This window comes from Cynocephalus volans, chromosome 8, assembly GCF_027409185.1.
Source record: "Cynocephalus volans isolate mCynVol1 chromosome 8, mCynVol1.pri, whole genome shotgun sequence".
Taxonomy (NCBI): domain Eukaryota; kingdom Metazoa; phylum Chordata; class Mammalia; order Dermoptera; family Cynocephalidae; genus Cynocephalus; species Cynocephalus volans.
The window spans coordinates 39,762,189-39,789,748 of NC_084467.1; the positions used below are offsets into that span (position 1 = coordinate 39,762,189).

General features: G+C 39.1%; 1 protein-coding gene across 2 annotated transcripts; it reads right to left on the bottom strand.

The window, feature by feature from the left end:
- On the bottom strand, positions 1-27,560 carry LOC134384673 (putative selection and upkeep of intraepithelial T-cells protein 1 homolog). Of its 2 annotated transcripts, none has more exons than XM_063106360.1 (8): positions 27,478-27,560; positions 21,140-21,220; positions 14,459-14,806; positions 9,523-9,804; positions 6,830-6,940; positions 4,557-4,664; positions 3,136-3,258; positions 1-193 (listed from the first exon to the last, which is right to left on the bottom strand). In XM_063106360.1, exons 2-8 carry the CDS (start codon positions 21,213-21,215, stop codon positions 177-179), a joined length of 1,065 nt encoding a protein of 354 aa, XP_062962430.1. In that variant the 5' UTR covers positions 21,216-21,220; positions 27,478-27,560; the 3' UTR covers positions 1-176. The 2 variants fall into 2 exon arrangements, with proteins under 2 accessions (XP_062962430.1, XP_062962429.1); XM_063106359.1 differs by having other exon boundaries at positions 27,331-27,543.

Sequence of the window (27,560 nt, forward strand, 5' to 3'; positions counted from 1 at the left end):
AATGTGATACAAATTTGAATATCCAAACATATTTTCTTTACTTGCTACATGACGACCATTTGGCTATGTATAAAATTATAGGGCTACAATTATTTTCTTCTGAGATCTTAGCATATTGCACCACTGTAGTCTCTATCCAGAGTTCCAGATGAGAAGTTTGATGCTTGTTCAATCCCTTAATTTTGTAGGAAATCTGTCAAGGAAATAAAATTAACTCAAGGAATTGTAAATTCACATTTTACTAAAGTCAAGTAGTTAAGTTGAGAACATGTTTGAGAAAATATTTATTTTCCTTGAGATGCCAACGATATTTTTGGAAAGGCCATGAGGAACAACTTTTATTTACAGATTGATTAACCTGAATTCTCTAGCTTAAATCAATAAGAGAAAAATACTTGCTGAGAGGAATCCTGCAAGGAATAAAGCCATCCTAGAAAAGAGCCCAGTTTAAATTGCACATTATCTCTTTGCAACAGAAGTAAATGAATACACCGGCAAAACTGCAATCCAAACATAGTCTCTGTCTGTCTCTGTCTCTGACTGTCTTTCTTTCTCCCTGTACCTTCATAACTCAGAAAACAGTAAACCACTATATGTTTTGTTTATTTGCTTGAGAAAGGCTATTGCAAAATAAAGTTAGTGCTTGTACTATGAGACACATCTGAAAATGCAGTGGGTCTATGGATTTGCTTTTAAACTTTTTGTAAATTTTTCTAAATATTCTTAAGGGTTCTCTTGACATTCTGGAACTTGCAAAATTGTGAAACATGTGAGACATGGAATTGGAATAACAAACTTCTAACATACGAAAAAAACTAAACTCATTTGGTGAAAGGGTACAGAGAATATAGCTACTAAAAAAGCAATGGGACTTATTCCAGTACCCCAGTAAAAACTTGATAAAACTGAAGAAAACATTAAAAAGTTTGTAGGAAATTTATATATATTTGGGGAAATTATTTTGTCTTTGTAAAATAAAATTAATCTGATTTTGGCAATTGGTTGGTATTTTTTATTTAAAAAATTAGCAGCTAATTTAGGACATTTCGATTTGTAGTCAATTTTGACCATTTTCAATTGTGGCTACACTATCATGAAGTTATTGCTATAAAACTCTGTATTATTAGCAATGTGAGACATGATGGTAGCCTAAATGATGATAAATAGAATTATTTGGTCTTTTCAGTCCATTACATTGTGTAGTATCTAGTTCAAATCAATGAATGTGTTGTCTTGACGTTTTTTTCATAGAATGCTGGGAAAAACAAAAAAGACAAATTGATAAAATATTTGAGTAGATAATGCAACTCCTTCATTGGTCTCAATGGGATACAGAAGAGCAGCATCTAGAAATGGCCTTGCAGCCCCATGCACGTGGAACAGGATGTGTTTTCTAGCTCCTCTGGACTTCTCTACTGTGACAGACAGTAATACTTCTCTTGAAAGCAATCCTGCTTTTAATACCACTGGGTCAATAGGTGAATGTAACGTGAGCTGAGGAATATTGGCTATAGACTCTTTACTACTTCCATCCCTATGAACGCCAGGAGAATGATTGGGATGTTTTTGTTGGTGGCAGAAACTAGGCATGAGGAGTATGCATCTGTATTGTAGCAGGCACACGCTTGTATCTTACACTTACTTCATCTCAATGGGTAGGAAGTCTCTCAACATCGGCCAGATCATGAGTCTGACTCTAAGCCAATAACCTGTGTGTGATCCTTTAGGTCCAAGCATAGGAAGTTACAAAGGCTCTGCCTTGCAGACCTCACAGGAGAAACCTGTTCTCCATGAAAGTCAGTGCCTTGCAGTTTCTTGAGGGAGTTGCAGTCCAGGACTCAGTCCCACTCCCAGGCAGCCATGCTCATATGCATGTCTGTACTCTTAGCTCAGGAACCTTCCTTGGAGACCTCCTCATTGGGGGCCTCAGCTGAGAGACTTTTCAGTCACCTCTGTTAAGGCCTTCTTTTGTGGAGGAGTCTTGACTAAAACACTCTTTTCCTCTGTGACTCAGTTCTTTTCCATTCCCAGTCCTTCCCTGTATCTAACTTCCCTCCCACTAACCCATAAAATGGCAAGAGCTCTTTGTAGTAAGATTTCCCCTACCTGTGTTGCATGTCACCTGACCCTTGCCCAGTGCTGTTCTATTGGAAAAAAATAGGACATTGGGGAGCCGGCACTACTTTCCTTTTTGGCCTCTTTCTTATACAACTGCAGTAGGTGAATGAAGGCTTGGCTGTTACTTTCACTTTGCCTTGTCCAAACTGACCAATAACAACACCTGGCAGCTCTCAACAGGTAGTATAGAGAAAGCCGAGAGTCAATGGATGCAAAGATTAAAAAAAAAAAAAAAGTGGAACATTCTTTTTCTAGGTTATGGGCTTTTTTTGTTTAAACAAAAATAATGTCTCTGTATTGTTCATAGTAACTCATGGATTTGAGAGGAAAAGCCTGCTAGTAAATAAGAGCATACATTTGCTTAACTGTGCATACATTTTTTAGTGGAATTTTTTAGGATTGTAGAAAACTGATAGAGTACAAGAATCAAGTATTAAAATTTTCCTTCCTGTGTTACTAGCTCAATATTTCCTTTCATTTTCACACAGAAATTATATTTTCACAATAAAGCCAGGGCTTTTATCTTTGGGCATGAATTAAGGGGTGTTTCAAAGATATATGCCTTCCTATAAACAGGTTCTGAAATGTTCCTGATCCAGCCCCCATGGACACTTACATATTTCTGAAAGAGAAAAGTATGATATTAAATTTTCAATTCTGTCTTTGAGATCAAAATACAAGAAACCATGTGAGCCTTGCAAAGAACGCAGTATACAGAAAGCTTTAATGAATGCTTCTGCATGAAACTTGCCTTACAAGTTTAAGTGGGAAAGTTGTCACAGTTGTTCCATCAGAGCTGAGACTGACATTGGCATTTGAGGCACTAACACTGGCACTGGTAGAACACCCAGGAGCCTCAAGAAGGCCACAATCAGAAAGACCTTATATGGGATTAAATCTTTGCTTCTTCCGCCAGTTATTAAGGCACAAGGACCAGAACGGTCACCCCTCTGGTTATCTGGAGATCTGTCAGAGGAATGATGCCCTCTGAGTTACCACCCTTCCCATCCCACTTACCTCTCAATCTGAAGTAAATAAAGGAAAGGAACATGGTGATGAAGACTGTCAGCACACAGAGGGCCACGGTGATATCTTCCAACCATATAGTATCCAACTGGAATTGTGGATCTGAAACAGGGACTGGGGAGAGATGAAAGAATTAAGAGTCACAGCAGAGAAAAGAGGGCTGGATTGCGGATTTATGATAGATTTACTTTTCAGGTTCCTACTGCTCTGGGTTTATATGAGGGTGAGAGGGAAGTAGGTTGGGTGATGTGAATATTCCTGAGGATGAGTATGTTTGGGCTAAGCCTGGAAGAGGGCTGTGAGGAGGCAGACACCCAATCTCCCAGTCCAGCAGCGTGGCCCTTGCTACAGCTGTCCAGAGTCTGAAGGACGGATAGATATATTATGTCTTTATCTATTTTATCTGGTCATGAGGACCCTCAAGAATTCTGGACCTTGTGAGGAGTATGGTGAAATAGAATAGTCTTGGATGAGCCCAATGTTTGAGATGTAAGAGATCTTACAATTCATCAAAGTCACACTCTCATTTGGAGCAGAAGTCTCCTTTGAAGTATCTTTCCTGAGTGTTTCTAAAGTGGAAAACATTCCTATTCATAATACTGATTAATATGTCTTATGAGGGCAGCACCATTGCCAACTATTAGGGTACCTGTTTCATTACTGAATAGCTATGTCTATCAGAAATTACTTTCCTGCAGCCATTTTTCATCTTTATTTCACAGGAGAAAATTATTGCCCTACTTTACAATTTCTGCATTGTGATTTTTGGCTTTAGCTCCAGCTTATAATAAAGAATTACTTTATCTTGCTGATCATTGCCTAGTATATATAATTTCCATGGGGACCTCAAAGATAAAGCTGAGGGCACAGTTCAAATATGTTGGGTTCAGGTATCCCAAAACTTTCACAATATTCATTTCAATTTCACCCTCAAAGAAAGCCAAAGAGGAGAGGGATCAGTTTCATGTGTCCATGCACACCATGAAATTGAGCACATTTGTGTGGACATGTCAATAATTTTGAGAAGAGGATCTTTTACTTTTTATCAATCTCTGAAAGAAGTTTGAGATCCCAAAAGTTGAAGATAAGCAGAATTATTACCTATTCTATGCTATAAGTATGAGAAGAATCAGCGTGATTTATTAGGTAAAGTGATAGCTGGATTTTGGACCAAAATAAAGCTATTAAAGTGAAGGAAATATTTTCTGTTTTCTAGGAACAGAAGTATCAGTAGTTCGTATCATTAAGCCCATAAAATTTATAAGCTAGAATTTACAACTTACACTTCAAGTGTTTACTGTTCCTGCAGTTCAAACAAGTATCATTTCTCTTTGGCTAAATGTCTTACCAGAGACTGGGCTTTGGGAAAGGAGCTGTTTCCAGCAAGTTCCCATCCTTTGGATTCCACTTACCTCGTGTTCTCCAGTGCATGTAAACGATGAGTCCAGCGACTGTACACGTTGAAGAACAGACTATCCCCGCACCCACGGCACAAGGAGAGGTATAGCTGCAAGAGCTACCTTGAGAAAAAGAGGTATCTCAATCATCATTTATTGCTGTGGAGGCACTTTGGGTTGGGGAAAAATGGGCCTAGAAAGCAAGAACTATATTCTGATGCTATCCATTGTATTCATTTAGAATAGGGCTAAGGCTTATGTCCGAGGGATCAGAGAGCTGTTGATGAAAGCAACAGTAAGCAGAGCTGTTCCTAGGATGGGACAGGGTTTGGACTGAGACCTGCAGGAAAGCAACTCATCTTTCTTTTTTTTCATCTAGCCCATCAGTCAGTGGGCCTCATTGGAGAGCATGAGGTGGAGTTATACACTCAGCATTATCATTTTATCGGAGTTTGAAAGAGTCTGGGTGGAGAATAGCTCTGGAGATGTCTGAACTGCCTAAGAGATTATGAGAGTTTTGGATACAAGAATCTCATGAATGGAAGTGTCTTCAGATAACATATTGTTTAAAATGTTATTTATTGTCATTAAGCTATCTAGTCTCTCAATGAAAATATTCTGTGATTGGGGTCTTACTACCACAGGTGGTGTCTGTTTCTCTGCTGGAGAATTATAGGCACAGTTTAACTTAGTGGTTAAAACATGGGATACTAGTGTACATATGGCTTATATTCAATCCTATTTCTAACCATTACCCGATGTGTGATTTTAGGAGGACTACTTAACTGTGATGTACTTATTTTCTTCATATGGAAAACAGGGTAGTAATAATACTCAAAGTGTATTATGGAAGTTTAATACATTAATAATGCTAATGTTCTTGGTATAGGTTTGCCAATAGTAAAAATTCAACAAATGTTAGCCTCTTATGATGTTGTAATAATTCCTATTATAAAATTAACTATGGCTCCTTAAAAATGATACATTCTAAATTATTAAAAAACACCTTCTAGATAAAGATGAATAGTATGTCAGGGGCTCAAATTATGCCAGTGAGGAACAGTTGAATAACAGGGGACAATCAGCTTGGCAAAGGTCAATTTAGGAAAGTCTCTGACTATAAATTTCTGAAGAACTATCTGGGAAAAGGCAGCAATTGTTACACAAGTGGCCTTAGAAGGCTCAGTAAAGTGTAAGATACCCTGAAGCAGATTTGCAATAAAAAGGGAAATGCATTAAAAGATGTAATGAAGCAAATTATAAAAAACAAACCTTTAAAAACTTAGTTTCAATAAGCAGACAGAAGGTAAAAGAATGCTTACTTTTGCAAAACAACACCTACTAAGGGTGAAAGTCATGAACATGTGGCTTTCTGGTGTAGGGGTCCGCCCCAAACCCCACAGCTACAGCGGTGGAAAATGGCAGCCCTCATGGTAAGATAACACAGTTCAGGCCAGAAGAGCATCTGGAAATGTCAAGGGGAAATACAGGAAGTTGGGAGAAGTGGATAAAGACTGAGATACAAATCCTTAGCTGACAGCTAAACTACCCATGTCAGGAGAAGATCCTAGAGGGCCTAATGAAAAAGCAGAAAGAGACCACAGAAGACTATACTCGTGAAAGACAGAGCTGTACCAGAAGGGATCTGTGAGCGTGAAGCTTTTTAAATGGACCACAGTCTCACATTGTGAACAGCAATTTTTTTGTCTTAAGTTTTCTTGCAAAATTTCTGTCTTCCCAGCCGCCCCCTCCCCACCCCTCCCACCGCCCTAATGTAGCATAGTTGAGAATGGATAAAAAACTTTTACTCCCAGGAAAAGTAAACCACCTGGCATTACAAATTACTGTTAAGTCTCCTGGTATAGTCTCTTTTCTTGATGCTGTGATGAGTGACGTCTTCTCAGCCACTTTTGCCATGTGCAGTTAGGACTTTATTTCCTGTTCCTGATGGGGTCATTGGACCCTTTAAGAAGTGCAGTTAGAAATATGTATAAGTTGTGTTAGGGGTTAAGCGTCAAAAAAGCTTTCCCAGTTTGTCTGGAAATCTATCACTGTAGGAAAAAGGGCTTTCAACTTGACTGAGGCACAAGAAGCCCAGGCTTCCAGATACACAGCATTGTCAGCAGCTCCAGCAGCAGAAGAAGATCTAGGACCAAGGAATGGGTGGAGGGCATATGTCTCACATAGCACCCAAGAGTTTAGAACTCCCTGAGGCACACAGCCTTGAGAATCAAGAGTTAGGCAGCGTTCCCACCCCCTCTCCCATGTTGCATCTCCCACCTACTTACGTTGCTGTCTGAAATGTAGTTCAGCACTGGGAATCATGATAAAGAATAGCAGCACAGCCAGAATTACAACCAGAATCAGTTTCCAAATACTGTTCCATGGAAATAGTTTATCTGAAATACAGAGTTTCAAATCTTACCCCTTAGGAAATTTGGAGTGTTTGGACCTACTGAACAAGGAATGATGATTTCTCCAAAGCATATTTCCATTCAAGACCCCATCACCCCTGGGACATTAGATTTAAGCCAGTTTGGGAAGCAGTGATAATTGGGCTGGTGAAAAGTAGGATAGGGTCTGGAGTGGGGCTGAGCTGGACGTGATTTAGTTTGAAGCTTGAGCAAAGGTGAGTGAAGGCCACTCTCCCTGTTCCTCTCATCTACTTTGTCTCATGTTCTTCCTGACTAAAAGGGAAGAGGCTGGGCTAAGTTCTTCCCCTCAAGCCTCAGACACAAGTTTCCAGGGGCTACCATAAAGTCAGTCCCAACTCAGTCCTTCAGTCCTTTCACATATCTACTCTAAGAAAGTGTTAACTCAGAAAATATGCCTCTTGTTATTTACTGAAGTTGTAAATAAATTAACAAGGATTTTTCCCTCTTTCTTTTATTTGTTTCATACATATGTATATGCAAAGAACTTGGGGGGCAGAGAATAGGTAGTTTAGTCTTTCTTCATCCACTGTAACTGTTTTGCTGTTTCTGACACAACCATAATATAAAGCTTTGCTTTTTTCTGGAAGATCAAATAAGAAAATACATGCAAAACTGTTTTGAAGGTAGTAAATTGCTAAAACTTTCAGAGGAGTTATTCAAATAAAATATTTCTGAATTACAATATCCCTCTCAGCTTCTGGCTCTAACATTAATTTCATGCATATACACAAACATTAATACATGTATATTTAATTGGCAATTTACAAGGCACTCATTTTTTTTTTAACCATTTAGATATCAATTATCTATTGCTTACCTACTATGTGCCATGAAATATATGAAGCAGTAGGGGTGTATCAGTGTATAAAACCAACAAAGATCTCTACCCTCATGTTTTAGAGGGTAGATAGATAAGGGACAATAAGTAAATTATACAGTGGTTAAAAGATGATAATCCTATGTAAAAAGGAAAATTAAAGCAGGGTAAGGAAATAGAAAATCCCAGGTGATGGTGGTGGGGATAGGTTGCATTTTTTCAAGTTGGTTTGTCAAGGTATTGCTTATTAAAAAGGTGAGAGTTGAACATAGACTTGAAGGAGATATGGGAACTTGGTGGACTTTACACTATTCTAGGAAGAGGGAACGACTAGAGCAAGGACCCCAAGGCAACAGCATGTCTGTCATGGATGGAAAACAGCAAGGGCTGCACTAGAGTGGACAAAGGAGAACAAAGGACAAAGATGAGGACAGATAGGAAATTCAGTACAGACAGTGCAGGATATTGTGGGTGCATTTTACTGTGGATAAAGTTGAACAGCTGTAAGGTCTTGAACAGAGGGTGATGTTTTATGTCTCATGTTTTAAATGGGTCCTCCTATCCATATGTTGAGAATATGCTATAGTTCTTTGAGGTACAGCATTAGGTTGTTTATTCGAAATCTTTCTATTCTTTTAATGTGTTTATTGCAATAAACTTCCCTCTTAGTGCTGCTTTTGCTGTATCCCACAGGTTTTGGTATGATGTGTCTTTATTTTCATTAGTTTCAAGAATTTTTTTGATTTCCTGTTTAATTTATTCTTGGACCTATATGTCACTCAGGAGCATGTTGTTTAGTTTGTATAGTTGTACACATGTGTTTGTATAGTTTCCACAGTTTCACTGTTTATTGACTTCTAGTTTTAATCCATTGTGGTCTGACAAGATACTTGAAATAATTTCAATTTGTAAAAATTTGTTGAGACTTGATTTGTGATCTAACATGTGGTCTATCCTGGAGAATGTTCTGTGTGCTGATGAGAAGAATGTGTAATCAGTCGTTGTTGGATGAAATGTTCTGCCAAGTCCAACTGGTCTACAGTGTAGTTTAAATCCTATGTTTCTCTGTTGATATTTTGCCCAGATGATCTGTCCAATATATACAATAAACTATATTCCAATAAAAAGAAGAGAATATACTTTATCAGACAAGTAGAAATAGTAGAACTTTTAGGGTATTACTGCCAAAATTCAGACCATGGGTGATGGTGCCTCAGACTTGGGTGGCAGTAGTAAGGTGGTGCGAAGTGATGAGGCTCTGGATATATTTTAAAGATAGAGCTAGAATTATTTCTTGACAGATGAGACATAGAACATGAGAGAAAAATGAGAGTCAAAGATGACTTCCAGGATTTTGTTCCAAGAAACTAAAGCTATGAAGTATGATTGGGAAGGCAGTTAATTAAGATGGTTGTGAGATAATCAGTTTAGTTTTTGACATGTTTGGTTTGGGATATTTATTAGACTTATGGTACTTAAAGCCATGAGACAGAATGAAGTCACAAGGGAGAAAAGGCTAAAAAACTATGCTTGGAAATTCCAATATCATGAAGGCAAAGTGAAAAAAAAAATGAATATAGAAAAGAAAATAAGAAAGAAAACAAGCAAGATGTTGAATAAAGCCAAGAGAACAAAATGTCTTGGAAACCAAGTGAAGAGAGTGTAAGAATTTTTCTCTTACTTTATATGACAATGGCCATCCTTTAAAGGACAAATACACAGATCTCACCTGATAGGGCAATGCTTGTACTTTCCTCTTGACCAGTTACAGGGTTTCGGAGATAGCAAGAGACATTTCCATGGGAGTGACTGCTAAGGAGAATGGTCATCTTCATGTTGAACAATTTGTGACTGTCCTGTGAGTGGGATTTTGATGCATATGGAATGACCTCTCCTCTGCTGTTTCTCCATTCCATTTGAGGCTGTGGGAACCATCCTCTTGAATTACACTCCACTAAAAGACCTTTGATATTAGAAGGATGCAGAAGAATCTGTATTTCTAAGTTTGTAGCTGATTGAAAAAATGGGGAAAGAGTATTTTTTAGATGAAGGGAAGGGGAAACAGAGAACAGAGATGGAAAAGTCCACCTCTCTCACTTTAATTCCTGTCATGTTAGACATGTTGATAGCCAAGCTCTGGGAAACTGATTGCCATGATGAGCTCATCAAAAGGGAAAAGGGACCAGCCAGTATGAGGGTTTATAATATAAAAATTGACAGCCTCATACTGAATAAGTCAGGGGAGGAAATGACTGTTTGTTTCATTCACTTATTCATTCATTCAAAAATATTTATTGTTGATTATTTACTAAATCTAGGAGACTGGGCTAGGTCCTTGATTATAACAGTGAACATTAATGAATAATTAAAAAAACAACTAAGATCTCAATTCTCATAGAAGTTATGGCTTACTGTTTTTTCTTCAATCTTCACCATTAGTCACTTTGAGCTGACATACCAAATTATAAATAAACAATGGCTTTATAAATATGTTTGCAGCTTTAATAAAAACTTTAATTTGTATACTCTTTGCATACAATAGGTATTTGCAAACAATATGTTTTGCATAAATAGATAATACACTATTATTATTAAAACATAGCATGTGGCTTAGAGAAAATAAACAAGTCTCTGAAAAATTTCAGGACATTGGCTGGGATACAAGACTTGCCTACTGTGTGGGCAAAGGAAGAATGAATAAATATTTAAAAAGTGTTACTCGAGAGCAGCTCTGTCCAATAAAACTTGCTGCAGTGATGGAAGTGTTCTATATCTGTGCTGTCTAGTATGGTAGCTACTTGCCACATAAGATTGTTGTGGAGCTACCGCTAAGGCAAATGTCTGGAATCCTATTGACATTGCTAATTGTCTAGCTCTTAATCCTGTCCATGATGCCAGTTGGAAAGCTGGGTGACCATGCTAGTTGTCGGGCTCTTTTACCAGCTGGTAATCCTGCACCAACTGGGCTGATCGTCGAGCTAAGGCTGAGTCTGGAGTCCACAGACCACTCAAGCCCATTCACAGACTGGGTCACAAACCCTTCACATGCCAGGCTGGATCCCCAGACCCCTCAAACACAGGTCTATGAGCTAGGTAACTGGCCAAAAGGTCCTTGGGAAGCATGGCTGCACTGGGTGGATGCCCGAGGAAGGTGCCCATCTGCCTGCTTCACTAAAACTCTTCTCTTTCTCTCTCTGTCTCTCTGAAGAACACAAGAATAGCAACAAAACTAAAAAGATACATTGGCATGCATGTGCACTAACCACACACATACACACACACACACACACAATTTGATTACAAAGGATGTGCTAAAACCACACCCAACTGGACCTGAGGTGAGGGCCCTGACCAAACTATTCTGTTTTCCCAACAATCCATCCCTTCAGGGTCATTGCCCTACAATCTATGCATTCAGAATCTTCCACAATGTTCACTTAGTGAGGATAAATGACCCTTACATTCACATATTACACATTCCATCTCAGTCCCAAAAGTCTTTAGCTTGTTGCAGCACCAACTCAAAAGTCCAAAGTCCAAAGACCAAAGTCTCATCTGAGACTAAAGGCAAAACTCCTTTCAGCCGTGAACCTGTAAAGAGTCAAAAACAAGTTTATCTACTTCCAAGATACAGCGGGACAGACATTGGGTACACATTCCCATTCCAGAAGGGAGGAATAGAAAGAAAAAACAGGCCCCAAACAAATCCAAAACCGAAACAGGGCAAATATTAAGTATACTGGGGCACCTGGACCCCTAAAGCATTGGGCAACCTCACTCCTATAGCTCTACCAGGTGCAGACCACTGAGCTGCCCTGGTGTCTTCAGCTTTTCCAAGCTGGCACAGCACATTGCCAGCAGCCCCACAGTTCTGCGTTCCTGGTAGCGGTCCCGCCATCCTGGCTCCACTAGACATTTCCTCAGTGGGGGTTCTTTGTGGGGTCTCTGACTCCACTTTTCTACTCCACATTGCTCCGTAGATGACCTCCACAGTGGCTCCACCCCTGCAGCAGGTCTCCACCTGAGTCCCCCGACTTTCTCATACATCTTCTGAAATCTAGGTGGAAGCTGTCACGCCTCCACTGCTCTCACATACTGCTGGCCTGCAAACTTAACACAACGTGAATGCCACCAAGGTTTTCGGCTTTTGCTCTTCAGAGGTGCTGAGGCAGGATTGCTCCAGCCAGAGCGGCTGGGATGCAGGGAACAGTTTGCTGAGGGCCATGACACCTCAGGTAGGCCCCCTGGAGAAACTCAGTCCTTCTAGGATGGGAGGGGTGCTCTCCCCGAACTTCTCAAACGCCCTCAGGGCATTTCCCCATTGTCTTGGCTCTTAGCACCTGGCTGCCTCATCTCCAAGATAATGTCTTTAGCAAACAGTTTATCTGCTTCACCCTTGCGTTTTTCTCCTGCTCTCCACTTTTCTACCACATGGCCAGGCTGCAAACTTTCCAAATCTTTGTGCTCTGCTTCCCTTTTAAATTCTGGCTTTTGAATTACTTCAATCAGCTTGGCTTACACTGGCTACTCCCTCAGTCTCAGGAAGTTTTGGCAGCCTTCACCCACACAGTTCAAACAGCTGCATTCACCCAGTCTATCAAGGAGTGGCTGCCTTGCCCCTGTGCACATACATAGCCATTCTGCAGCCACTGCCTCAGAGACAGAAACATAGTAATGGAGACCAACTTTTCCACTTTTTCACCAGGTGAAAACATGCTTGAAATTCTGCAAGGGCACCCATTCTCAGGTCATCTACCCATCTGCATGTGGCACTCTTTTCTCAGGTTTTACAGCACCTGGCCAGCCATCAGGTTTAAGTGGCACCTTCCGAGCCTTTTGCCTTCAGAGAAATGCAAAACGCATATACTACATAGTCTCTAGAGCACGTTACACCACCCACCCCTAGGTTGCATAGTTGCAGCCAGGGGCTCTCCCTGTTTCTGCTGCTTTAATGTCTCTTTTCTCATACACAACAGGTCATGCCTGGAGATGCATGGTTTCCCCAACTCACGACTGGGTTGGTCGTCTTCCCTGTTGTGAGAGGCAGGAGTGGCCAGTCACTGCACATCATCCTCAAGGACATTTATCCATGCTTCCAACAACTCTGCTTTCTGCTGCAAATCTCAATCAGTTTGCAGCATAGTTATCAGCAGCCAGGCTCCAGTCAGCAGAAAAGTGGCCACCAAGCCCCACATGCTCAAGGATAGCCACATTTCTTCCTTCTTCCAAGGGCTTTCAGTTCCTATACCTGCTCAGAATCCTGTCATAGACTACACCAATTGTGGTGCTACTGCTAATGTTGGAATCCTGCTCACAGCACCAATTGTCTAGCTCTTAATCCTGACAACTATGCTAATTGTGGGGCTAGGCTAATGTTGGCATCCTGCTGACTATGCCAATTGTGGAGCTACTGCTAAGGCAAATGTCTGGAATCCTGTCAACATCGCCAATTGTAGCACTCTTAATCCTGTTCATGGTGCCAATTGTAAAGCTAGGTGACCACACCAGTTGTTGGGCTCTTTTACCTGGTTGTAATCCTGTACCAACTGGGCCAATTGTCGAGCTGAGCGAAAGCTAGGTCTGGAGCCCACAGACCACTCAAGCCCATTCACAGACTGGGTCACAAACCCTTCACATGCCAGGCTGTGTCCCCAGACCCCTCACACACAGGTCTATGGGCTAGGTAACCAGCCAAAAAGTACTTGGAAACTGTAGGTTGGAAAGCATGGCTGCACTGGGTGGATGCCCAAGGCAGAGGCCGGCCTGCCTGCTTCACTAAAACTCTTCTCTCTCTCTGTCTGTCTCTCTCTCTGTCTCTCTGAAGAACACAAGAATAGCAATAAAACTAAAAAGATACATTGGCACGCATGTGCACTAACTCCACACACACACACACACACACACACACACACACACACACACACACACACACACACACACACAATTTGCTTACAAAGGATGTGCTAAAACCGCACCCAACTGGACCCAAGGTGAGGGCCCTGACCAAACTATTTTGTTTTCCCAACAACTGTTAAGCACGTGAAATGTGGCCTATGAGACTTAAGAACTGAAAGTTTAATTTTATTTAATTTGAATTAATTTTAATGTAAGTTTAAATGGACGTGTGGCTAGTAGATATCATATTGGATAGTTCAGCTCTAGTCTATAGAGTTGGGTGTTGTATTATATCCAAATAGATGTTAAGTATGAGTGGGCCTGAAACCCTACACTTGTGTCCTCACATTTGTGAAGACCTTCTGTTTTTTAGTTTACTTACCAGTTTTCTTATTATCATTAAGGAAACTATTGTAAAGATTTACGGATTTTTTAAAATCTTAAGTTTTACTAAAGTGTTGTCAGAAATAACTGAAAGGATAGTAGCAAATCCTAAAAGGATTCTGTTAGTCCTTTAGAAATCTAACAACGTTTGTAGACATAAGAAAACAGACAATATTTACTAACAGAGTTGAAGTCTGCACAGACATAATTTTCATTTTTGATCCTTCACTCCTCCCAGTTCTAAAACTAAATGCATGAACTTGAATTTGCTATCCAAACCAAGTAATATGAAAATAGTTAGAAACACTGAGAATTTTCCTGTTACTCAGCCTCAGATGGGTTGAGGTTCATGGATGCATAAAAACCTCAGAGGGATCCATCCTTACCTGTGACCGTCACTTCTGTGATGGCTTCTTCATAGAAATCACCATCTCTGAACAAGCAGTGGTACTGTCCGTCATCATCAACACTGACATTAAGGATCCTGAGGGTCACTTTCCCTTCTCCAATGGCTTCTTTCAGTAGCTCTGTCCGCTCCACATACTTGGAGATAGTTTCTCCATACAGGTCTTTACCATCCTTGTACAGATGAACAGGTTGTGTGTAGCGGTTCCGGAACCAGCGAATCTCCATGTGTTGTGCACTCTGTGGTGGGGACAGCTGGCAACTGAGCTCAACTTCTCCACCCAGTGAAGCCACGATTGGCCTCTCTAAGCCCTTCACTGTGAATTGTTCTGGGAAAGGAGACGGTAACCAAAGGTGAGAGTATGAGTCAGGACACAACTTTTATTTGAATCATTGTATCTCATGCACACTCTCATACATGTACACACACTCACACTTTGTTGTGGATAAATTCTTTTGTTTTCCCTGAAAACAACTTAACTTTGCACTTGATTTGAATAGTAGTTCATCAAATTGTTTCCCTTAAGAAATATAAAAATATGGTTTCCATTGCTGCTAAATAGTTTCCATTCTGTTTTTAAAAAGCTGCTACCAGTCTAATAGTTACTCTTTCATTCATTCTATTCTTTTACTCATTTTAAGTATTCTTTCTCTCAGACTGCTTTTAAGGTACTGCATTTTAACTATAATAAATCTGTGTATGAATTTATGCTTCTTTTTCTGACCTTTGTAGTGCTTCTTGAATCAAATGAATCCTGTCTTTCTTCAGTTCTGGAAAATTATCACACATCCTGTGTTTACTCTTACCTCGTTTTTTCTCTATACTGTTGTCTTATTACAGAAGTCCTATGTTCAACACATAGGCTGTCAACTCTCTTGGGTATTACCAGCAAAATATCTTAAAGCTCTGTAACCTGCTCCTGTAAGTGTCCCCAGGTTAAGATGTTTCACTTTTTGGTTTGCCTTTTTGATACAACTTGGCTACAACAGGTGTGCTGTCAGGTTAGAGACTCAGAAACTCTCTTGGCCCCTGACTGGAAAGAGATGTAGAACTAGTGGGCATTTCAGACTCTCTCATTTTTGTCCCCTGCTCCACTCACTGAGGAGAGATGAAAAAATAGTTATGCTACTCTCCACTTTCCCCACATAATGGCCATCTTGTCTCTCCCAATTCCTTCTGTTATAGTGCTGGTGGAGGCAGCAGGACTGAAGCCATGTTGGGACCTAAAGCTGTTTGGGCTGCGGAGGGGGGGGAGGATTTTAAAAAGGACGGTTTTTTTTTCTCTCCACTCTTTCTTCCCATCCCCTGACTTTCTTAACTCGCTCAATAAGCAGGAAAACAAGGCAAGAAGCTAATTAGTACTTTGCAAAGCTAACAGTTCTTTCTTCGAGACTTGTAGAGTTTTGAGAAATGATCGAGGCCAAATGACTGAAGCTGACCTTGGACACCAGCTAATACACTGGTGCAAATCAAAATCTTGCGGGGTCCTGAGATAACAGCCAAGATGAGAACAGAAACCAGAGGAGGCCTTGGCGAGACCTTGTACCTGACCCACAGAAATGGATCCCTCATAACTCACGTCTCCTTCTCTCCTGCTTTTCACCTCCCACATTCCATCCCTCAACCCTTCCTTTAAAAACTCCTCAGTAAATCTAAATCTTTGAGATGGGAGAGCCTACCATCTCCTTCAGCTGAATACATCTGCTTTTCTAACACCAACCATTTGACTTCTGAGTTTTTTTTCTTTCCTTATCAAAGGGGCAGGCAGCTGGACCTGAGTCTGGTAAGAGTGCCACTTGGTAAAGACTATCAGGTCAGTTTAGACTTCTCTCACCATTGGTGGCTAGAGTCTCAAGTACCAATGTGAGAGTAATCAATTAATATTTAAAATGTTGAAAATTATTTTTTATATAGAAAGAAATACTATTTTAGGTATAAATTATTGAATCCCATTTTATTATATGCTTACATTACAAATCTTTGAAGATAACTTAAATATTTGAGCAGTGCTAATGAAGTTAATATTATTCCCTTAAGCAATTAGATTCCAATTACATGTCTAAAATACTGATTATTTTGAATGTGTTTTAAATGCATATGTAACAGACAAAATGATCACAAATGGAGGGATTCCAAACTAATTATGCCATTTACCTTTGTATATATTTAAAAATAATAATTATGTGGACTTAAGTCACTTCGCCATTATTCTCTATTAGTTTTCCTGTTTAACTAGATATATAATTTGGTGTGTTCTTGAGGTTGCATAATACTTATCTAACAAATTTTCAAGTTTACAACAATCTTATAGAGAACAAAGAAAAAGGAAGAAAAAATTTTCTCAAAGGTGTAATAGAAAACATTAGAATCTTTTCTATTAAAACCAACAATATGGCAAGCATAACTCAATGTAGCAATCTGAGGTCACCAAAATAAAAATACCTCTTAAATATTTCAAAAAAGAAAACATGTCTTTTAACTTTTCATAGAAAAATTGTGTTAAAAATGCTACTGAGCATGAAATATCTCTATAGAATATTGAAATTTGTTGTATAAATACAATCTTTTTTTCTTAACATCTGAAATTGGCCCATAAGAGAGCTCAATGGAACAGAGTTTGAAAATTCAAATGCATTATGGAAATTGGTTTATGACAAAGATAACACTTGAGATTAATGAATAAAGATGAATTATTTAATAAATGGAAAGAACAACTGGGGTTTTTTTTTTTGAAAAAAAGTCAAATTTCCTTCTTAACATTTATATAAAAAATAATTTTTGATGGATTAATTTGAAAATATAAAATAAGTAAAAAGAGTGGTTGTTATAATCTTGGAGTGCATCTGGAGAACTTTTCTAAGTAAACAACATCTGGACACCATGAAAATAAACTGTTAAATTACACAACATAAAAATAAGTCAAAAATGAATTTTAAACTGGTCACGAATACATGGAAAAGGTGTAACAGTTTAAGTACTCATTTACTAAATTAAAATTTTAAATTCATTGAAATTAAAAATGTCTGCTCTGCAAAAGCTTTTGTGAAGAGATGGAGAAGACAAGCCACAGACTGAGAATTTTACTTATTTTTTCTTAATTGACACTTGATAACTATATATTTGTGGGGTATAGTGTGATATTTGGGTACATGTATACAGTGTGCAATGGGCATACCAGGGTAATTAGCATATCCATCACTTCATGTTGGGAACATTCAAAATTCTGTGTTCTGGCTATTTGAGATTATAAAATAAAATGTTGTTAACTTAGTCTCCCTACAGTGAAATAGAATACTAGGTCTTATTCTTCCTATCTAGCTGCAATTTTGTATCCATTAATATTCAACAATAAGAAAACAAAGAACAATTAACAAACAGACAGAGGATCTGAACAGACCAAAGAAAACCAAAGATATGTTGATGGCAAATAAACACATGAAAATTAACTCAACTCATATATCATTAGGGAATTGCAAATTGAAACAATGAGATACCATCACAAACTTATTAGAATGGCTGAAATCCAAAACACTGAGAACACCCAATGCTGTCAAGGGTGTGAAGCAACAAGAACTCTCCTTCATTGCTGGTGGGAATGCAGAATGGTACAGACACTTTGGAAGACAGTTTGGTAATTTCTTACAAAGCTAAACACAGGTTTGCCATGTGGTCTAGCAATTGTGCTCCTAGGTATAACCCCAATGAGTTGAAAACTATATTCATAGAAGAACCTGCACACAAGTGTTTACAGCACATTTATTCATATTTGCCCCAAATTAATAAACTAAGATGTCCGTCAGTAGATGACTGGATAAACAAACTCTAGTAGAGCAGTTCCCCTTATCTGCAGTTTTACTTTCCATGAGTTCAGTTAACTAAGGTCAGCTTCAGTCTGAAAATATTAAATGGAAAATTCCAGTTTTAATAAGTTTTAACTTGTTTAAGACTTCTGAGTAGTGTGATGAATTCTCACACTGTCCAGCTCCATTCCACCCTGGACGTGAATCATCCCTTTGTTCAGCGTCTCCAGGCTGTATATGCTACCCACCCATTGGTCACTTAGTGGCCATCTCAGTTATCAGATCAATTGTTGTGATACTGTAGTGCTTCTGTTCAAGTAACCCTTATTTTACTTAATAATGGCCCTAAAGGGAAAGAGTACTAATGCTGGCATGTTGTTATAAATTGTTCTATTTTGTTATTAATTATTATTGTTAATCTTACTGTGCTTAATTTATAAATTAAGCTTTATTATAGGTACATATGTATAAGAAAAAACATAGCGTATATAGGGCTCAGTACTATCCGTGGTTTCAGACATCCACTAGGGGGTCTTGGAACATCTCCTCCTCCAATAAGGTGAGATTACTGCACATACATACAATGGGATATCATTCAACAATAAAATAAAATGAGTGATCAAGTCATGAAAAGGTATAGAGGAAGCTTAAATGCATATTACTAAGTGAAAGAAGCCAGTTTGAAAAGGGTACATACTGTATAATTCCAACTATATTACATTCTGGAAAAGGCAAAGCTATAGAGATAGTAAAAAGAGCAGTAGTTGCCAGGGTTTCAGGGGGAGAGAGGGATGAATAGATGGAGGATAGGGTATTTTTAGGACGGTGAAATTATTCTGTACAGCATGTAATGGTGGATAAGTGACATATGCATTTATATAGTTTGGGGCTGATCGGGGAAAAGATAAGACCGCAAGGTGGCGGTAGCACACAAGGAGCTTTTATTTGTGCAACATTGACAAGGTTGCAAAAGGAGGCAGTTCTTACAACTTGAGACAGTGCAGAAGTACAGGAGATCACCATCCAGTAGAGGAGGAGGGCAGAGGAACTCCCAGGGTTGGAGAGGGTGCTTATGTGTCTAGGTGACATCACTCCAAACACAGCAGAGACCCTCTGGGTCAAAGAGCTTTGAATAGCACTTGGGGTCTTTACAGAGTTTTTCTTATCTATAGCTAACAGATGTTGGGTGCAGTTTCACAAGATATACAAAGCAGGCAGCCATTAAATACTAAAAATTTGTCTATTTAGGATATATTTTAAATAACTGTATGCATAAAAATTTGAGTTTGGCATTGGTGGGTTTCTGAGCTAATGGATCTGAGTGTTGAAGAAACTTTGCAACGCAAGACCAAAATACAGAAGCCATTTCTGACTGACTTTTGTAACAATTTGTTAAAACCCAGAGAAATGTACAACACAAAGAATGAAACTTTAAACTTGGACTTCAGTTAATAATAATCTATCAATATAGGTTCATCAATTGTAATAAATGTACTACACTAATGTAACATGTTAGTAATAAAGGAAACTGTATGTGTGTAGGGGTGGGGGAGGTGGTGGAGAGGGAGTGGGTTATATTGAAACTCTATATACTTTCTGCACTTTTTTTTTATAAACCTAAAACTGCTCTAGAAAGTAATGTCTATTATAATTTAAAAAGTCAGTTTGGAGAACAATGTGGACAAAATAAACAGGGCTAGGAGGGAAATTTTGTAATCTTCAAAATAAGAAATCAAAGCAAAAAAAAAATGCTGCACATTCAAAATACAATTAACAAGTCCATTGAATTACAAACTGATCATAAATACATGGAAAAGGTATAACAGATCAAAAATGAATTCTGAATATTTAAGAATTCTTAAAAAGCAACAAAGAAAAGACCAACAATACAAAGGAAATATGAAGTAAAGACATAAGCAGGCAGTTCAGAGGAAAAGAAATACAAAATTTTTTGGAAAGATACTCAACCTCACTCATTAATAAAAATGTAAAATATAATCACTGTGAGATTCTATTTTTCATCTATAATTATGGAAAAGATAAAAAGCTCCGATGCCTGCAACACCTCCCTGACAAACTCACATGTGCTTGGTGGAAATGTACATTTATAACTATTTAAGAATAACATTTTAATATCATAATACAATAGCACATTACCTTTTATCAGCAATTCTATTCATAGGAATCTTTTCTATATTTGTACTCATAGGGACGCTTAAAACATATATGCAAGGATGTTTGTGGCAGCATTCTTTTTGTTAGCCAAAGACCGGATACCACCTAAATGTGCATCAGAAAGGTTTCTACCATTTAACATGAAGGTTTTGCTAGAAACTTGTAAATCTTTTATGGCAATTGTTGTCTTAGGCTTTTCTTTATGTGTCTCTAAATAAGCTGTAGTTATTTCTGTTTTACATAGATCCATTATAATGCAAATTCTCATCACCTGTCGAAGTCCAGCCCATTCCATCTTTCCTCATCTGATGCCCTGGTGTACTGAAAACTTACATGGATTCCAATATAGACCCACATCTTGGACCACTTCCTGACTGTATAAGTGATAAATAAATCATGTCTCCTCAATATGAACACTGGGTTTTTAAAGACAAGTAGTGGATCTTTATTTTATTTTCTCCCTGGAACGTAACATAAATCTGGGTACGTGATAAAGACTTGCTGATTAAAAATAATTAACTTTTCCTAACCATAAACTGGGGTCTATAGTACACATCTCATTACATAACTATGTATTAAACATTAAGAACAATGGTCAAAAGAGTTTGTCCCTATTTTTTGGTCCTTGCTTTTTCTGGCCTACTTGACATTGACATGACTCATAAGGGAAGGAGAGAGATTCATACCTGAACTTGGTGTTACCATCTGAAGGAAGTGTATGACAGCAAAGTACCTGGAGAAAGGCAGTCCTGCAGTTTCCATGACACCTGTGATAAGAAATGAGGCGGGTTCAGAAACAGTGATAACAGGAGTGAGAGTTGCAGAAATCAGATATATCCACATCTTTCTGCAGCAATTAACTCTCAGGTAGAGTTGCCAGGTAAAATGTAGGACTCCTAGTTAAATTTTAACTTCAGATAAGCAACGATTTTTTTTTTTTTTTTTTTTTTTAGTATAAGTATTCCCCCATGTAATATTTGGTAGCCTATAATTTTTATTTGCTAAATCTAGTAAACTGTCTCTTAAAAATTCAATGTAATAACCAAGTCCAGCCAGAGGCTTCTTCCTATTAAAAGATTGCTTCCTCCCAGGCTATGCTGCATGTCTTCTGGTTTTGTAAACTTCATCAGGTGACCTGCTTCTTCAGAGAAAGTGGCACCAGATCTACGTTCTAGATCTCCAAAGCAGCAGTAACTATAGCTTATTTAGAGACACATAAAGAAAAACATCTGGCTAATTTGTTACATTTAGTTACACAGAAATTTTTAAAGATGGAGATTTGGCCTTATTAGTCTGGTGGCATAAAACAAGTGGCCATTTTAGAAGAGAATATGAATCTGGCCCTCACATCATGGGCAGGGGGGATGACAATTAGCTTTGTATCTCATGAATATTCTTAATAAAAAATAAAAATAAAAAAAAGAAGAGAATGTGACTTTCTTCCTTTCAGTTGTAGCAATCCCTCTGAATTTTCTGCTCCTGGAGAATTCATAATTAGAGATAGATGTATGGACCCCTACAGTCAGTAAAGGACGAAGGGAAAAAGTAAATTGCCTTTCTCAGTCAAATGTGAAGGCTCCTCATCAATTCTACAGTAGTCTGGTTTTTGACTCAGCAGACAAATATTGTAGTCATCTTTCTCCCTTAAAAAAAAAAAAAAGATTTTCTAGGTTTTAGAGAAGTGGATGGTAACAATAATGTGAAGATGCCATCTTATGTATGGGGGCAGCTCCTGTAACCCCGGAGAGCAAGTCACTTTGCAGCATCATGGCAAGGAGAAGGCCCACGAAGCCCTTCCTAGTGAGGCAGTGTCTATGTTTTGAAGAAAGAGCTGGCTTCCTCATCAAGCATAAAGGCAATGAGGATGTACATCACATGCAACACATGAAAATTTTACTGAGCAAGGGGAATTGAGGAAAATTTAGTAAGACTAAAGAGTGAGGCAGAGAGCAAATTGTGTAGGGCTTCACATGCCAGGTTAATGAATTTAAGCTTTATTCTCTAGGCTAGGGAACTACAAAGAGGCTAAGAGGTAATATGCATAGTGGTTAAAAGCAAGGTCCTGGAATGGTACAGCTACATTTAAATCTTGTCATTACTATTTAGTTGTATGAGCTTAGGCAAGTTACTAAAACTCTGTGGCTCTATTTTTTTTCAGCTCTAAATAGGGGATAACAATTTCTTTCTCATTAGACTTATTATTGGAATTAATGGAGTTATTATATTTAAAGTAGTCAGATTAGTGCCCGATAAATACTATGCTATGAAGTACTATTAAAAACTTGAGAACTCAGGCCGGCCCCGTGGCGCACTTGGGAGAGTGCAGCGCTTGGGAGCGCAGCGGTGCTCCCGCCGCGGTTTTGGATCCTATATAGGGATGGCCGGTGCACTCACTGACTGAGCGCGGTGCGGGTGACACCAAGCCAAGGGTTGCGAACTATAAACTATTTGTTTTCTTATCATTTTTTAGTATTATGTCAGTTTAGTATTTAAAAGTAATGAAAAGTGGGAGCTTTGGAACCAGACTCAAATCCTGACTCTGATATTTGTAAATAATCTCTTTATTTAATGTTTCTCAAATCTGAGCATGCCATCTGTTTCTTATTAGAACCCCAACTGATATAAGAATTGGTACTGAAAGAGGCTCCCAGGAAGAGATCTTCAAACTGTGCTTCTGAAATCAAGTTGCTTATGTATTTGAAGAGGGCACGGCTAACCTCCTTGCTGGAGGGAAATGGGCAGGGGCAATGTGTAGCATGCCATGGCACCAGGCTCACCGAAGGTGCTGATATTGATGGTACAGGATTAAGTGCAGGTGGAGAGCAAGGCGGAGGGAAGGAAAGAAAACGGCTTGGTAGCTATGGCAAAAATAGTCATTCTTCTGACTGCACTAGAAGATGGACATAAGGAAAGGGGGAAATGAAAAGCCATAAATATACAAATTGAGAATATGTTTGGAGAATTAGGAGGTCTCCACTGCAGCTCCGAAGGAGTCCCTCATCTACTTCCTTGTCATAAGAGATGTGGACAAGGACTGAGTTCAGGGTCTATGTTCCACCTCACAAAGTCTCTTACTGAGTTAAGGGGACTGGAGGGCAGCCTGGAACCCCAAGACACAGGGCAAGGACATTTGGGCCACGTGGAGAAGGCACATGTGGACAAGGCCACACATGGGATCCACAACATGGATTTCCTCAGTCTGAATGAATTGGCTTTGCCTTTGCTGATCATTCTTTTTATTTCCAGGAGACTGGCAGATTAGCTAGCTGCAACCATCATAAAGGGGACATTAATTTGTCCTCAATTGATAGATACTTACTCTATCATTGGATCTGGCTTCCCTGCCAGTAGGACTTCTTCAAGCACAATCTCATTCATACACATGTGAAGTGGCTTTTTCATCCCCATGGTACTGCATGCAACATTGTCACTGACCAGCAGATACAATTTACAGCAAAGGAAGTCTACCAGTGGGCTCAATACCATGACATTCACTAGTCTTACCACATACCTCTGACCCAGTTATAGCTGACTTGATAGAACCTGAGTTGGGTTAAGATAGGACACTAGGCCTAAACGAGTGGTTAACTGTGCCTTCTCTCCAGTGGCACAACACACAGGCCTGGAAAATAGGCATAGATATGGGAGTGATCATCTCACTAAGTGGCTTTGTAGTTTACTTGAAAGATTTTGCTTCCCATCTTATAATATACTCATCAGTGCACTTGGAGGTGGAGGACCTCATTGGCGAATGTTTCCACCATAGGACACAGTTATGAATTTGATGAATTGGAAGCTGAGACTACCCTAGTAACTTTGGGCTTCTTGCTCCACTGAAACAAGAGTCAGAAAATTGCATCACTGGAAGGCTGGAGAGACTGAACCACGGGCCAGAGATGTGTCTTGACCAATAGTCCTGGTCAGTAGAAAACTGAGGCAGCCCAATAAGGGAAGGACAAGCAATGGCTGAGATCCGAAGAAATAACCCAGTGGGTTATGAACCTCATTTTGCTGAGTTGCTGATTGCAGGCATGGAGTACATAGAATGAGCAGTAGAAGAAAGCAGTTACAATTACTCTGTTTAGATTTTTGTGACCAGCTGAATCTATAACAGCTATGTTTTATGTTTATTAATTCTGACTTGCTCATTTTGCTCCAGCTACTTTACATGAATAACACTGGTGGTGATGGTCTAGGTTATAGGCAGGAAATATGGTCAAATTACAATTATCCATCAAGATGATAGGATTAGGGCTCCACTTTGGTAAAAATGAGAACTTTCTACCCAGCTGACTAGGCTAGACTGTGGACAAGACTCTTACTAAGAGGCAATGGCGGTAGACTGTACTCAGTATCTTTCTTTGTCTATTCACATCCACTGTCCACATCTCTCCAAAGGTAATTGGTAACAAAACTGAAATAAAAGCCAAATTTGGACATTGGAAATAGTGGATAACAGCAACAGGGTTGTTATAGGAAATGTCATCCTTTGTAACGTTGCTATAGAGAACCCACAAATTTTAATCTCACTCAAATGAGAATCCTGGTCAGGTACATCTTTCTCACGGTACATATGAGTTCTAAAAGATGTTCAAAGGAGGGTATACGAATGGCCAAAAGGTATGTGAAAAAAATGCTCAACATCACTAACCATCAGGGAAATGCAAATCAAAACCACTTTGAGATACCATCTCTCTCCAGTTAGACCGGCTATTATCAAACTGAGAGAGAATACATATGCTGGCAAGGATGCAGAGAAAGGCGAAACCTCCGCCTGTTGGTGGGAATGGAAATTAGTGCAGCCATTATGGAGAACAGCATAGAGGTTCCTTAAACAACTACATATAGAACTACCATATGATCCAGCAATCCCTCTACTGGGTATATATACATAGGTATAGAAATCATCATGTCGAAGGGATACCTGTACTCCCATGCTTATTGCAGCTCTATTTACAATAGCCAGGCCATGGAACTAACCTAAATGTCTATCAGTGGATGTCTGAATAAGGAAAATGTGGTATATATGCACAGTGGAATACTACTCGGCTAGAGAAAGAACGAAATTCTGCCATTTGCAGCAACATGGATGAAACAACCCATGTGCAGAAAGAGAAATACCACATGTCCTCGCTTATAAGTGGGAGCTGAAATCAAACTAAGGCAGTCTCAGCTATGAGAGAGAGAGAGAGAGAGAGAGAGATTGGGAGAGAGAGAGAGAGATTGGGAGAGAGAGAGAGAGAGATTGGAAGAGAGAGAGAGATTGGGAGAGAGGGAGAGATTGGGAGAGAGGGAGAATTTGGGAGAGAGAGAGAGAGATTGGGAGAGAGAGAGATTGAGAGAGAGAGAGAGATTGGGAGAGAGGGAGAGACTGGGAGAGAGAGAGAGATTGGGAGAGAGAGAGAGAGATTGGGAGAGAGAGAGAGATTGGGAGAGAGAGAGAGATTGGGAGAGAGAGAGAGATTGGGAGAGAGAGAGAGATTGCAAGAGATAGAGAGAGATTGGGAGAGAGAGAGAGATTGGGAGAGAGAGAGATTGGGAGAGAGAGAGAGATTGCAAGAGATAGAGAGAGATTGGGAGAGAGAGAGAGATTGAGAGAGAGAGAGATTGTGAGAGAGAGACTGGGAGAGAAACAACAATCCAAATAATATGTTGAACTCTTCAGAGAGAACAGAAATGTGGTTACTAGAAGTGGAAAGGGGGAGGGGAAAGGGAAGGTGCTTAATGAAAAATAGGTCAACAGACACAAGAATGATTACAAATTGTAATGACGGATAAGCTAACTATACTGACTGACCATCACACATTGTACACAACTACTGATAGCCAAAATACCCCACAAATATGTATAATAAAAAAGTACCCCACAAATCTGTATAATAAAAAAATAAAATAAGAGTAAAACAATAAATAAAAGATGTTCAGACAATGGGGAATTAGTGTTTAATAGGTACAGAGTTTCAGTTTGGGCAGATGAAAAAGTTCTGGGGAAGGATGCGGGTGGTGATTGCACAGCAATGTTAATACACTTAACGCCACAGTACAATACATTTAAAATGTTAAAAATTGTAAATCACACGTTATGTGTATTTAACCAAAATTTCTCTTAAATGCTCAAACAAAAAACAAATATGCCATCAAGGGATTATAAAAGTTAGTACAAATTACATTTGACCTGCCAGAAAAGTAAATCAGATCAAAGAAGAAGAGATTTAACCCAATATGGTCAGAGCAATTTTCCCAATATTATAGAAACAGTGTCTAATCCATCCTTTTTTCTGTTATGTTTTTAGTTTAAGCAAAATGAAAGTGTTTCTTATATACCCTCCTTGCCTGTTGAGGTTAACTGAGTTAAAATATTTTTTATATCTCATCCTATTTTGACAACCAATAATCTTGCAGATATAATATACTTAAACTCATCACAAATATCCCACAATTACGTATTTCTCTTTCTCTTTCTAAATTTGCTTATCCCAACTAGCTACACTAGAGAAAAGGTTTCAGGATGAGTCTTACAACTTTGTGACTGAGGAATAACATGCACAGGAATAATACTTTCCTTACTCATTATCGAACCACACCCCAGAAACTGAGTTTAACATTTGCTGGAACAAATGCTACAGAGTAAGCTTCAACTGACCCATAAAGAAAAATTGAGTTTTTTCCCTAAAAGTGATTAAGACTCCTCAGTTCATCCCATCCTGCTGAACTCCCAAATCTCACTCATCTTCAAATATAGGTCTGTTGAGTCCCTAAGAAATGTAAAATGGGATTCCTCCCAGAAGGCACAAAGAAGAGTGGGAGGTGGAAGAAGCGAAGACCACTCACGAGGAGACAGCTGTGTCACTAGACCTTACCACATCCCCCTACATACCTGACTGAACTTGGTGATCCCAAGTCAGCTCTCTGTTGTCCCCATAAAATGAGTCCTAGTTGAGTTACCCAAATTTCTCACAGCACTGCAGAATTTTCCTGTAGCCGGGGCAAGATGTGACAAATGGGAACCAGGCAAACTACCTACCAAAGCCCCTACTTCTGCCATCAAACTCTGGGCATCTGTTTCTGCCAGTTGATGCCTATGTTCCTTTCTCAGGGAAATTCCCA

Bases quoted from the DNA above. Each gene is read 5' to 3' on its own strand.
- LOC134384673 (XM_063106360.1), bottom strand. From the start codon at position 21,215: ATGGAAACTGCAGGACTGCCTTTCTCCAGGTACTTTGCTGTCATACAC. The intron at 4,665-6,829 runs GTAAGTAGGTGG...CTTTTTCTCAAG, and splicing joins ACTACATTTCAGACAGCAAC to GTAGCTCTTGCAGCTATACC. The intron at 3,259-4,556 runs GTAAGTGGAATC...ATCTCTCCCCAG, and splicing joins CATGCACTGGAGAACACGAG to TCCCTGTTTCAGATCCACAA.